Source organism: Dromiciops gliroides, chromosome 6 (assembly GCF_019393635.1).
Source record: "Dromiciops gliroides isolate mDroGli1 chromosome 6, mDroGli1.pri, whole genome shotgun sequence".
In the NCBI taxonomy this organism is placed as follows: Eukaryota; Metazoa; Chordata; class Mammalia; order Microbiotheria; family Microbiotheriidae; genus Dromiciops; species Dromiciops gliroides.
Window position 1 is genome coordinate 277563020 of NC_057866.1, and position 13841 is coordinate 277576860.

The window sequence follows — 13841 nt, forward strand, 5'->3', positions numbered from 1 at the left end:
GCGGCTGAAGGCCTGACTGAAATCGAGCGCCGTCGGAGGCGGGAAGGAAAGCCCTCCGTGTAGCCTTCCCCCTCAGAGGCACAGAACCTCTCAATGTGCGTGCGCGTGCGCCCAGGCCCCTCTTGGAAGGGGGAGCCGCTAGGGACGGGGCCTTCCTAAGCTCCATGCTGGTGACCATCAGTCTCAGCAGTTCAGGAGCATGCAACACGACGCTCAGAAAAGACCCTTTACAGACAAGTCCAAACTTTATTGAAAACTACATTTTCAGTTGAAAGTTACTAAACAAATCACAATGAAAAAATAAAAAAGAACAGTGCAGCAAGCCTCGGATCGAGGGGGGGATCCCGTCTGCGCCGTGTGACCTGCCTGAGCAGAAGTGAGCGATAGCTAGTCTAAAAGGCAGTGGGTCAAAAACTAATTTACATTTTTGTACAGATGGAAGCAAGTTTATTTAGTGCCCAGGAAAGATATGCATTGGTGGGGGCAGGGGAAGGCAGGTGGCTGGAGATCTCTCACACGCTTCGGGCTGCAACGGCTTCTGAAAAACACAAGCAGGAGAACGCGTCGGCCGGGCGTCTGGTTGGTTCCAACGCCGGGGGTGAAGGCTCCCAGTCGCCTTCAGAGTCACCCCTGGGGGGCAGAGCGAAGTCTGCAGCTGGGCCAAGCTTAGGAAAAGGCTTGCAGACTGGTAGGGACCCCCGGCCCGACACGGCCACCCCCAAAACACAGGGAAGACTCCCTCTCTCACCAGGCTCTTTCAGGGTCTGAGGGTCCCCAGCCAATTCCTCAGTGTGAGTCACGGTTAATATTTCCTCAGATAAATGGTTACTCTGCTCCTCTGCTGCCATCTTCTTCATCAGATCTGCCTTTGGAGGTAGAGAAAGGAAAAGGTGAGAACCCCCAGTGAGGGAACCAGAGTCGGTAGGCACTGCCCACTCGCCCACAGTGGGACTCACGGGGCCTCTAGGATGGGGTGGTCTAGGCTGGGCCAGGGGGCGTGCCCGACCACCAGGAGAAAGCCACCTACCTCGGAATAAATGGTCAGCTTAAGGGGCAAGTCTTCCACCTTGACGAAGTCCTCTTCGTCAGACTTCTGACTTAAATGGCCGGATCCCGCTTCCTGCTTTAGGAGGAGAAGCCCATGCCGTCAGCCCCCAAACAACTCTGATCTCCTGGTGCCGCGTGCTGTGCACTCCCTTGCACCGGTTCATCTTTCATTCATCGGCTTTGCTTCTCCCACCTGACTCCGTAAGCTCCCGGGCCCATCACAGGGCCCTGAGTGCAGCAGCCCGGGCAGTTTGTGCTGACGCTGAGCAGTACTAAGCTAGCCCAAGCGACAGATGTAACTTGGGAGTGACCAGTACGCTCCCACACAGCACTCATCAATGCCGTGGTCATTCTGACAGCCCTCCCACCACCTTTGTGGCCCGGGCTCCATGTGGCATGGGGCGCCGAGTCCGGTCGATACCTACGTAATCATTGACCAGCACCGGCGACTCGGTGTCAGGACTTCCGGCCACAGAGCTCTCGGGAGTTTCTGAAGTGGACTTCACCTGGCTGTTTCTGGGCACGGAGGCCTCCACCTCAGTGATGGGTAAAGAAGGCTTCGGCTCTTCTGAGGGCCCCCCGGGGGTCACTGTGGACTCCAGCGGGGGCGGGCCGCTCAGGGGCTGCTCACTGTCCAAGACGTTAAGGTAGCCAGGCATGGCAGGAGAGTCACCGTGGTCACCTGTCACCAAATGAACCAATACAGTGTCACCACCCCTAAGGCTGTCCCAGGCTTGTCTAGAAGACAATCTGGATGAATACTTGTGACCTGTGGGAATGTTCCGTCTTGCGTGTCCAATGTTCCCTGCATGGAGGAGCTGCTAGATGGGGCTTGAGAGATGGCGCGGTCTCCCATGGGCGCAGAGCGTGAGCTCGCATCTCCTGATGCCAAGGGCAGGGAGGCATTCATGGCTCCAACGGGTCACGGTTCTGCCCCATCTCTGACAGCCCAGGGTGGGGGAGCTCAGCACCCAAGGGCCAACACCCGACGGCAGTGGGCAGCCCAACCACAGCCTGAACACGCCAACACCAGCCTCACCCTGACGGCAGGTGTGTGGCACCCGCAGGCTGGGCACTTTCCTCTTCATCGCCTGGGCTTACTCCAGGGTTGCCTCACAGACTAACCTCTGTTCATATTTACCACAAAAGATTTAACCAAAGATCAATAACCACCAAGAATCAGAGGGAAGGTCACTCAAGATTTACATCATCACAAAGGAAGTGATGCGCTTGGACACCTCTCAGAGGAGGAAGAGAGGGCCAGGCCCCAAGCTCTCTCCCCGTCGCCACAGGCAGGCCTGGACAGGAAGCTTCCCTAAGCTAAGCGTGGACGCCCTCACCTTTGTGGCTGCTCTGGCCATTGGCAGGCTCCCGTTCGCATAGGAGGCCTTCCTTTTCCATGGACTTCTCAAATTCATTTTGTAGAACCTACGAGGGAGAACAGACGGTCACTGTGGACAAAAGCGGCCAATGCCAGCTGAGTTACTGGGGGAAGGAGAGGCAAGTGCCCGTGTTCTCTTGTTCTCCATGGTGGCAGATGCCAGTGGAGGAGGAGGGTAAGCTCTGGGCAGGGGGTAGGAACAGGCCTCAGTCAGGCCTGGTCAGGGCACCAGAGTCAGACCTGCCGCCTTTGGAAAGCCTTCCTGAGACAGTGAGACCCTCTCCACACCCCGAGGAGCCCAGGCTTGCGGGGCACATTGATGCTAAGAATACCCAGCGGGTCCAAGGACAGAGCGGCCCATCCCTCCAGCCCCTGCACATGACCGTTCAGAGGGCAGCTTTTTGAAGGAAATAGTGGCAACTCCTAAGACAGCCCCTTGCTTTCTCTTTACTGCCCCGACCTCCACCCCGTGAGCCCCTCCCTGCGGGCAGCCCTGTTCTCCAGCCCCTGCCCAGGCCGTGTGGGGTGCGGGGCCTGCTGGGAAGCCATCTTGCATCCCTCCCACAGGTAAGGAGCAGGCCTGCAGGGCTTACTGGAGCCCTGGGAATGCCTCTCTCTGAAGCACACCTCATGGAGGATCAGCTCTGTGCTGCTCACATGCCTGAGCCCGGACGGTAAGCCCTGAAGGCCCCCAGCCGGGCCAGTGCCGGGCAAGTGTCCTAAGACCTAACTAAGCCATACTGGGAGGCAGAGTCCCTGCTGAGCTCCAGGCTAAGGAGGGATCATCCCATGTAGGTAACTGGGTGCAGTTCAATACGATGAGAAGGGAACGTGCGCCCACACCACACCCCGCCGCACAGGCCTGGCGCCTCTGGTCATCAGCCGCAATGGCACCTCTCTCCTCTAGTACCTGGTCTTGGTCGTTCTCCTCGGTTGCTTCGTTGTTGGCCTGAAGGGACGTCTGGACGTCCACAGGCCCTTCTTCAAAGTCCTCGATCTCTTCGTCCTCATTCTCGTCTTCTCCGCTCCCGTAGTTTGTTAAGGCCTGAGTTTCCGCTTTGGACAGATCTGCACCGAGGAACACGTCACACGTCACTTAGCAGAACTGTCTCGGGGCTAGCCCTGGACAAGACGGAATCTGATTTTTCAGACACATCTCACTGGCCAGTCTGACCCACTCTCCCCAACGGTTCATGATCTCACGGGATGTTGTCTGTCACTGGCTGGAGAGAAGCCGGGCAGAGGCCACCGCGCCCCTGAAACGAATGTCCCCTCACACGTTCTTTAAGTCATACAATCCTGGGTCTAGGGCTGGACAGGGCCTCAGAGGAGGAAATAAGGGCCCGTGGAGGTGGGGAAGGGACTTGCTCTCCAGTCACACAGGCATGATGTGAGATTTGAACCCAGCTCCCCAGAGCTGGTGTGCTATCAGCCTTTCCAAGCGCCTCAGGGATGAACTCAGGCCCTTCACCACCTGGGCTCTACCTGTTCCCCTTGCCCACACCGGTCTGCCTGGGACGATGGCTCAGCACGGGGCCATCACCTCATTCAGGGGGTGTCTGGTTTTCTGGCATCTCAGTGCCAAGGAATTCAATGGAGATCTTCTGCCTCCTGACCCGGACATCCCACGTCAGCCAGCCCTCCCACTTTGTGTCCCCCCCCAACCTGAGGATCCCAACACCTCTGCTCTCATCCCATCCCTGGTACAAATGCTAAGCAGTCAAGCAGGGACTTCAGGGCTGCTCACTCAAGACCACTTGAAGCCACAATGACCCATGCTATCACCTGGCCCGTGCCTCCACACGTGGCAAGTGCTTGGCTAAAACAGTGACTCTGTCTGTACATTCTCCCTAATGGACAGCTCGATGGTAACCCTGCCAGCAAGGACCCCGAGGCCATTTCATTAAGACTTCTCCTTCGGGGCAGCTAGGTGGCGCAGTGGATAGAGCACGGGCCCTGGAGTCAGGAGTACCTGAGTTCAAATCAGGCCTCAGACACTTAACACTTACTAGTTGTGTGACCCTGGGCAAGTCACTTAACCCCAATTGCCTCACTAAAAAAAAAAAAAAAAAAGACTTCTCCTTCCCTGATGAAGCCACATGGGCTCTTTGTGACAACTCCCCCTTTTCTGGATGTTCCCTAACTGTTCCTTTAATGTTCTGTGTTCTAGAATTTAGCCAAGAAGCTGGCTCAAACTCCCCGGTCTGCACTGATGCGTACCTCTCACCTCCTCCACCCCCTTTCAAAGATGGTGGACAGCACCCCAACCACTGGCACACGAATGTTCTCCAGTCCTACCCTCCCCACACCACTCGATCCCTCCCACACCCCTCCCTGCCTCCCCCTTGGCTCCGGCTCCCTACACAAGTAGCTCTCGTGGACAGCCACGAAAGAGGCCCAAGGCTGCACCAGGCTCCCCAGCCGCTCCACTTACTGATGGACACAGGGCATCCTTCACTGTCTTCATCCTCCTCCTGATCAGATACATCGGACCTTGTGTTCTTAGGTGCCTCGCCACCATTGTACACCTCAGAGGGTGGCAGTGGCGCCGGCTTCACCGTCTCGGTCTCGTCCTTGTCCTAGCCACAAGCACAAGGGAGGGATTAGCACCTGCGCTCCTTGGACAGGTTCACTCTCGGGAACAGAAACTGGGGACAAAACGATGAGGAGGAGAACCAGAGCGGTTACAACGGAATTATTTTTGACAGCACTAAAGATCGTTTCTGACTGGAAAGAAAGGAAGAGAGCCATCAGAAAAGGCTCATTGGCCGAGAAGGGATTCTGCTCTCAAATGGCCAGAAAACAACTGAGCTCAAACCTGAGCCCAGGAAACACTAGCTAAGCACAGTGGGCAAACATTCACTAATTTTAAAGACTACTGAACTGGCTAAAATAAATTAAAGTTTTAACAACATACTTTATCTTCATCATCAATTTCTCCAGCAGGTGAGCCAAGATCTCCCTCAAGAATTCTTTTTGCCTATAAGAAAACCAATTCATGTTTTCAATTCTTTTTATATAACACGGGAAGGACAGAATTGAGAAGCAGCTACTTGGCAAAAAGCCAGTTACAAGGTTTCTAAGCGTTAAACACAGGCACTGGGAAGGACACAGCCTGGGAGCCAGAAGACCCGAGTCCAAGCGCTGGATTCAACATGTGCCAGCTGCCGTTTCCTCCTCTATGAAATGGGGACAAGCATCTTCCCACTGATTAATTCCTAAGGCTGCAGAACAATTGGGGAGCCGCCTTTACCTAAGCACAGTGGCAGGGCTGGCAGCTTTGCAATTACTTGGCAGGTAGGCTGCAGAGCCCACACTGACTTTGCCCGGACTTGGGCGGGCCCAGATGGGACAAGGCTGGGGTTAGGAAGATCTGGTCTCAAATCCTGCCTCAGACCCTTCCTGGCTAGGCAGCTCCAAGTCAGTCACTTTTTCATCTGTAAAGCAGGCTAACGCCATCCCTCCATCCCTCCCTCCCTCCCAGGTGCCTGAAGTATCCCAGAAGCGAATGGTTCAGGTAGGTCAGTCACTTTTTCATCTGTAAAGCAGGCTAACACCATCCCTCCATCCCTCCCTCCCTCCCTCCCTCCCAGGTGCCTGAAGTATCCCAGAAGCAAACGGTTCAGGCTTGGGGGTGCTCTGCTCTCGCTGATGCAGGGGAGCAGCAGCAGCCATTCCAGAGCCGTCTGGGGCAACAAGAGGAGAAGTGATGAGCCCCCTCCCTGCTCTGCCCCAGCCAGGGGGCAATGAACCTAGGTCTTCCTGACTCCACAACCAAGCTCCTGACCTCGAGGTCAGTTTCCTGATAGGAAAACCCAAGGGTAAAGGACCTCTGAGGGGCAGCCTGGCATAGCACAGCGACCCCCAGCCCCAGGGAGCCTCTCTCAGCTCCTGCTCCCGGTACAGAATAGAAGCTTGATAAATGTGACAAAGAAAATGCGTCACCGTCATCTTCTCTCCACCAACCAAAAGGCTCACAGTTTTTAGAAACGCCCTCGCTTCTGGATAACTCCACAGCAAGCTTGCCTTGTGGCCTCCGAGGGGCTTGTCATGGCGGTGGGGCTTCCAGACCTGCTCCTCCTGGCCCACGTGCTCTCCAAGCATGACCGGCTGTAGCCCCTCACGACGTTCAGGGGGTCAGAGGCCATTAGCACTCCAGGCACTGCTAAAGGACAGATCTCCTGCCCAGCCCTAGAGGCCCGGCCCAAATGCCACCTCCTTCCGAGAGCCTTCCAGAAACCTTTGCACAAGAGTCCTGGCCCACGTGCTTACAGCATTCCAATCTATTTTCTGCCAAGTGACCACGGCTCATCCACAGGCCTTCCCCAAAGCTGGGCCTGGGGCTTCCAGGAGCAATGAAGGGTTTACAAAGTGCTTCCTGGGCATGGTCTCTCTGGGCCCTCACAGAGGCCAGCAAGTGCTCTGAGCCACATCAGACAAGATTTCTAGTCTGACTTAAGGGGCCCTAGGCCTCGCGGCAGCCCCTCCCCACAGGCAGGCCGCTCTCATCCCCACCCCATTCATCCACTCGGCCATGAAACATGGCCTTGGGCACAGTGTCCACCCACTCCCCATCCCCCCTAGCCTCCCACCTTGTGCTCTGGAAGGAGCACCAAACTGGTACCACAGGGATTCCAGACAGGGCGTGACAAGGGGCTGCCAGCTCCCAGAAGAGAGAGTGCTCGTCTGGTGGCGAGCATTGCTCGGCATGTATTAAGAACGGCGTAAAGGTCATTCCACTCATTCATTTATTCATTCACGTGATCCCAGAAAACATTTCTATGTTCTTAAAGCTCTTAAGAAAAACAAAATCAACATGATTCACCTCTTTCGCGTAAGATGGCATCACCCCGGCGGCCTCCATCTTCCTCTTGCATCGCTGTTTCACAGAGATGCTGTTGTTGTCCAGATCTTGCATAAGCTTGAAGAAAGCCAATTCATTGAACAAAACTTCAGAAATCTCCACCAGAAGGTCCTCACCGCAGTCCTTCAGCTTCCGGCCAGCAAATTTTGCCAGTGAATCCTGGGAACAGCAAAGTCACAGTCAAGTTTACCTTTGACAGGAGACAATGGGCAAATGTAGCCAATTCACACTCATTATCACCAGAAAAGGCAAAGTGCACCTTCTGTCACGCCGTGAAAAGCAGGCAGTTCTGTCGCTCCCTGGCACCTGCTACTTAACAAGAATGACGGCCTTCGACAGCGCACGGCAAAGTCTTCCCATACTTGACTCTCACCAGTCCTTCCCCACAGCCCAACCCCGGCACACACCACCCCCCTTTTAGGAAAGTGACATCAGGCATCATGACTGCCAGGGGGAAAGGCTGACAGGATCCTGCAGGATGGAAGATGATATGATAAGCAGGCCTTATGGGTGGCCTCTGTGCACCCCACCTGCCTGCCTCACGCCTCATTCCACCTTCAGTGATGACGCAACATTTATGCCAGTGACACAGCCCCTAAACTATCCCAACAACATGAAAAACAAGAACCCAGCTGCTGCAGAGATTCACAAACAGCCTTTGATGATACACAGCATCCACTCCAAATAAAAACATGACCAAAGGGACAGAGGTGGCTGACACCGAGAGGCCTCTTTCTAAGAAACAGGTGGAATGAGGCTCTCTAGTGGACGCTACAGCAAATCGCAATGAGCCAAGAAAAAGAGAAGGGGAGGCCGCAAACTCATCCCTGTTTGCAGGGTCCACGATGGAGGATGTAAGCAACCCAGTCATTTAGGCCCTCTGCAAGGTTGCCAGGTACAAGATTAACCTATAAAAATAGTCCAAGTTCTTATGCAACAAAGATCAAGAAAACGTCCTTCTAAAAAACCCACTTATTACAACAAAAAGCTTGGGTGTCACTTTAAAGATCCCACAGAGAACAGCAGAAAGCATGAAACATTGGGGCTGAATCTTCCCTGGCCATTGCCACGTAATCACTGGTAAGATAACCACTAAACATAATATAGTCACAAATGAAGAGGGTGACTAAAACTGTAATGACAAAAATGAAGAAAGCCCCTAACAACTGCTCACGGGGAGGGCAGACTCCAAAAGACCCCATGACCAAAGTTAATTTACAGACGGTGCAGTCAATACCAATGTCAGTAGCACTGGTTTTCTTCCCCAAATTGTAGAAATCCCTCTGAAATGTGTATTCAAAGCTTGGCTTCCATAGAAAAGTAAACATGCCCCTTTTAGACTGGAAAATGCAGACGCTTTTTGGGGCGTGGGGAGCAGGGGGCCAGAGGAGTGACTTCAGGAGTGTCTAGACTTCTCGGTGTGTGCGAGGTAAAGGATTAGCCTGGAGGCTCCCAGCTCCCAGAATCCCGGTCTTCTATTCACCAGGCTGTGGAGTCAGCAGCCGTCAAACACAACAAAGTTGTTACCATCCCAAACTGTACAGAGCAAAAAAATAGGAGCCAGCTTCACTGGAAGAGAAGACGATTGGCCTGACCTATACATGGACAAAGTAAAAATTCGGGGAAAGCACTGGCTGTTTGCCAACTGTACTTCTAGCCATTCGGCAGTAGAGAGAGTGACAGACCTCATCCCCACTAGGGGTGGTCTGACTCCAAAGCCCTCGTCCTTCCCACCACGCCACCCGAGGGTCATCTTTCTCTAGCCGAGCCCCGCTGTACCGCAGCCCTGAGTGGCCGTCCAAACAGCAGCAGCAGCTCTGGCCTCCCGAGGCAGCCCATGGACGAGGGCACAGCTCCAATTAGTACCAAGGCTGTCCCGCACACCCAGCCTAGCTCATCGCGCCTCTCCTCCAGCTTCTCAGTCACCTTTCTGAGGCCAGACCAACGAGGTAGATCCCTCCTCCCCAGGACAGGCCGTCATCCACAAGCACGCACTGAGTCTGAGCGCTCCCCATTCTATCCACCCTCATGGATGCTAGCCCTTCAGCACCCTGTCTTGTCGACGTCCTGGCAAGGTGAACAACGGCACCCTGCACCAAATCCAGTACACCAGAGAAGAGGTGCTGGTGCCTCCCGGTTCCAGGAAGCCTGGCCTCTCCACAGTGCCCAAGACACCCAAAGCTTCTCTGCTGGGGCACCACAGGGAGCCTGCAGCCTGACCAGCCCGCCTTCACTCAGGGCAAGCCAAGAAGCACCCACCGTGTCCCAGGCACCGTGCTCAGTGCTGGGGATAAAAAAGAAGCAAAAGCAGCCCTCAAGGAGCTCCCAGGGACCCAAAACACACACACACACCCACACACACACACACACACACACACACACACACACACACACACACACACGGCACAGAGAGGACACACACGAGATCATTGGCAGAGGGAAGGCTTCCTGTACCAGGCAGGATTTAGCTGGGGCTTAAAGGATCCCAGGAGCTGACAGGCAGACCCCCCAGCAGCCACTACAACAGTCCAGGTGTGAGATGATGGGCGCTTGGACCAGGGTGGGGACACACTGGTGGGGGGAGGAGGAGATGTATTCATGAAGGTAGAAGCGACAGGATCTGGCCTGGATACAGGAAGTGGCAGAGAGTAAAGAGTGGAGGAGGATTCCAAGCGAGGACGGCAGTAACCTCTCCGACAACAGAGAAGGCTTGGGGCAAGATTGGACAGGCTGAATTTGGGTTGTCCATGAGACATTTAGCTCAAGAGGAGGGCAGTTGGAGATAAGGGAATGGGAGTCAGGAGAGAGGTGAGGGCTGGACAATCAAACGTGAGACTTGTCTGCTCGAATCCTCAGAGCCGATGCTCCACCAAGCAGAGTTGTAGAGAGGGACAAGAAGAGAAGAGGGTCCGGGACAGAGCCCTGAGGAACACCCGGTTAACAGGTGTGATGAGAGCATCAAGAAGGAGGGATCCAGTGTCCAAGGCTATGGAGGAGGACCAAGAAAGGCCACGGGATTTGATGACTGAGAGATAACTGGTACCTCTGTGTGAAATGATGAGGCCGGGAGCCCGAGTGCGAGGATTCATGAGTGAGAGGAGGGAAGTGGGAGCAGCAGCTCAAGGTCTCCTCCAGTCTAGCCATCAAGAGAGAAAAAGCAGAGTGGATGGAGGGGTCAAGCGAGAGCTGCTGAGGACGTGGGAAGCACAGGCGTGTCTGCAGGCACCAGGATGCAGCCGGCGGGCAGGGAGAGATTGCGGGTCAGCGGGACACCAGGAAGGACAGAGGCAGTGACGTGCTGTAGCAGACGGGAAGGAATGGGGTCTCACCTGGGGCGAGGAGGGCCGCGGGAGACGGTACGATCGGGAGGAAGGGAGAAGAGCCGGCTCTGGGAGAACGCTCTCCCAGCTGGGAGGCAAGCTTCTCAGGGAGAAGCCAGGGCAGGTCTGGCAGACGTGCAGGGAGGGAGGTCTGCTAGGACGGCTGGGCAGCAGTGAGGGCCCAGGGCAGGTGGCACCACACGCCTGTAGAGAACTCCGTGTTTCTGGGGTTTTCTCCAGTTTCATTCGGCAGCAGGTGAATAAGACCAGAGACAGTGATGGTGGGAGTGATCACAAGATCTTCAGAAGGATCCAGGAAGCAAGAGACTCGTGAAGACACCTCTGTAGAGCTGACCTGGCTCACCAAGGGGTCACGGTGGGGAAGAGAGGAGGGTGTGGCTAGAAAGGGGTAATGGCCCCGGAGAGAAATGAAGGATGGAGGGACTGGAGGTCGAGGTAAGAACAAAGAACGAGGTCTGGGGTTGCAAGGAAGAGTGGAGGCAGATAAGGAAAAGTGAGAATTTGCGAATGAGGAGGGGGTGACGGCAAGACCAAGGGTATGCCCATTCTCCCGTGTGGCTGAAGTGGGGAGGAGCGTCAGGATGTTTAAGAGAACATCCCTGTGTATGCCGAGGTCTCCTCACAGGAGACCAGGAACTGGGGAAGAGAGGAACCGCACTGAGGGAATCACAGGTCCAAAGCATTGCAATATCTCAAAACACTGGAAACCTGCCAGATGTCTGACACCAGGAGAAATGGCCTCAAAGTGTGGCAGGTGGCCCGTTCCCGTTCTGAATCTGTGGCCTGTGATGCCACGAAGAGAAGAGGAGGCTGTAACTAAGATGGGTAATGACGAGGAATAGGCGGGCACGGAGGGAGGGCTTGGAGAATTATTGGTCTTGCTCATCGGGCCACCTGAGGCAGAGGATGGAGAGCCAACCTTGACATCAGGAAGCCTGGGTCCAAGTGCCCTCTCGGGGGAGCACTAACACAAGCCATTGGACTCTGAAAGCCCAGACACTGATGATCTGCACCAGAGGAGGCACTTCCTGGCCGGTGACTTCCTTACGCTAATGAAATCAGTTCAGGCCCTGTCCTAACTATAAGTGATAATGCAGAAAAGAACGACAGAATGAGAACGAGTAAGCAAGGAAAAGGTGTGGAGACTGGGGCAGGGGACAGGACCAGCTGTGACAGACATGAACTCCCATGTAAACAGCTGCAAAACAAGTCTAACTGCATTTGATGAGGCTCTGGTGAAGGACTGCTGAACTCCAGCACCCCGTGGCATTTTACTAAAGCAGTGACTCCAAGCCTCTAAGGGGCAGCCGGCCTCGCACCCCCCTGGCCCGCAGGCTCTGCCACCATAACACAATGGCGGGTAGACTCTTTGAGGCGAAAGCCTGTCTGTCCCCACCCTCCTCACGGGGTGGGAGGGAGATGAGACATAGGGCAGGGACGCCGTCTGGGGTGCGCAGGGGCTCTCTCACCTGCAGAATGCTTCCCAGCTGCTTGTGAAAGAAATTCACAAATTCTTTGCTCTCGTCATTTTGCTGGGTGAGGGTCAGAACCATGCGTCTCACTGAGGTCAGCAGCTGTGAGGAGCACACCTCATCCATGTGTTCCTACAGAAGGGCAAGATGGATCATGAAATCGGCCCTGGTTCGCAGCAGGATGAACGGTGACAAAGATCCTCATGGAAACGGTCCCTGGGCACAAACCCAGGAGGCGTCTATCACCCAACCACTGCCACCCTCTGCCCTTATGGCTCCCAGCCCATGCCCATGCCAAGCTCCTCACTTTTCCTGTGTCTTTCTCTCAAAGCAGAGAGAACTTCATCTGAGGTCACCAGACATTCTCTTAAAGCCTAGTCTTCTCTCCTGACCTGTTTCTAAAAAAAAGTCCCTCACCCACTTATTAGTTGAGAACTCCAAGATGGGGAGATCACTTTGCTTGGGGCACACCTATAAGATGGACTAGGAAAAGCTAGTTTTGAAGTGCAATGAAGTGACAGCTGCCCGGGCTCCTCAAACCACTGAGCTGTGCCCAGAAGCCCCTGTCGGCATCTCCAGCCTTCCCATCAGCCCCCCCCCCCCACATTCTGTCCTCTTCCTCTAATTAGATCTGCATTCTGCCTTTTACATGAGGAGCTCAACAAATGTTTGCTGAATTAATGAGAAAAAAAGAAACATTTCTGGGGGGCAGCTAGGTGGCACAGTGGATAAAGCACCGGCCCTGAGTTCAAAGTCAGCCTCAAACACTTGACACTGTGTGATCCTGGGCAAGTCACTTAACCCTCATTGCCCCACCCTTCCCCCCAAAAAAATGCTGGTTCAGGGTCCTTTTTTGGGTTGGCTTTGTCACCCAACATGCTAAATTAAAAATGATTTTTCACTGCAAATGTACAGCAATTCAGCCACATAATGGATTCAATTGGCTTTCTTTGTAGACTGGTCTGGCAAAGAATGGAAGAGGCAGCATGGCATCAGGGAGCACTTTCCCCTTACATGACCATGGAGAATGGCAGGACTGGCCTGGAGAATCTCCTCTGGCCCGCTGGTTAGGATGGGCCCACTCCCTCAGGGGAACGGGGGAGGGGTGGGAGGGCAGACCCCAGATGGAAAGCTGATGAACTGATTACAGAGCCCAACGGACACCAGGCCCATCCTGCTCGTGACTGGCACAGTCAAAACCATCTGACGCACAGCAGGGCTCAGCTGCCACCAGTCTTAACTATCTCTGGCCGCTCACAGTCAGCCCTGATGAGAATTCATTCTGGGAAGGGCTCTGACCACAGATGGAACGTACTCCTAATAAAAGCTGTCGTCTGTCACGGGAGCATGGGACAGCTGTCACCATTCCTTGGAATGCAGGACGGGACTGCCAGAACTCTAAAATCCTCTTGAGCTCTAAACCAATGAACTTAGCTCTGGAGGAGCATCATTTTTTTTTTAAGACAGAAGCCCCCAAACCCCGACTCTTCCTATCTCACAAAGTTAAAAACCCTCATCTAAGAATTTGTACCTCCCCTCCCCCCAACATCCTTTAGAGCAAGATTGTAGAAAAAGGAGAATTCCATCATCAAGAGGAAATCCTTTTTGTACTCAATGTCCCGCATTTCACTGACAAACGATGCAAATGATTATTGTCTTATGTTGTGCCTGCCTTAACGGTGACCAGTGGATCACCAAAGAAACCCCAAACCAACCTCTTTTTAGTTCTATCTACC

At 54.4% G+C, this 13841-nt stretch overlaps 1 protein-coding gene across 1 annotated transcript in view; it reads right to left on the reverse strand.

Moving 5' to 3' along the window:
* Positions 1-226: 226 nt before the first annotated feature.
* Positions 227-13841, reverse strand: part of PCM1 (pericentriolar material 1) — an 82157-nt gene continuing 68542 nt past the window's right edge. The window contains 10 exon segments of the mRNA XM_043969619.1: positions 227-538; positions 749-866; positions 1028-1120; positions 1473-1729; positions 2388-2475; positions 3339-3496; positions 4863-5007; positions 5346-5408; positions 7254-7451; positions 12103-12237. Of these exon segments, the coding sequence (XP_043825554.1) occupies positions 513-538; positions 749-866; positions 1028-1120; positions 1473-1729; positions 2388-2475; positions 3339-3496; positions 4863-5007; positions 5346-5408; positions 7254-7451; positions 12103-12237 (1281 nt within the window). The 3' untranslated portion in view covers positions 227-512.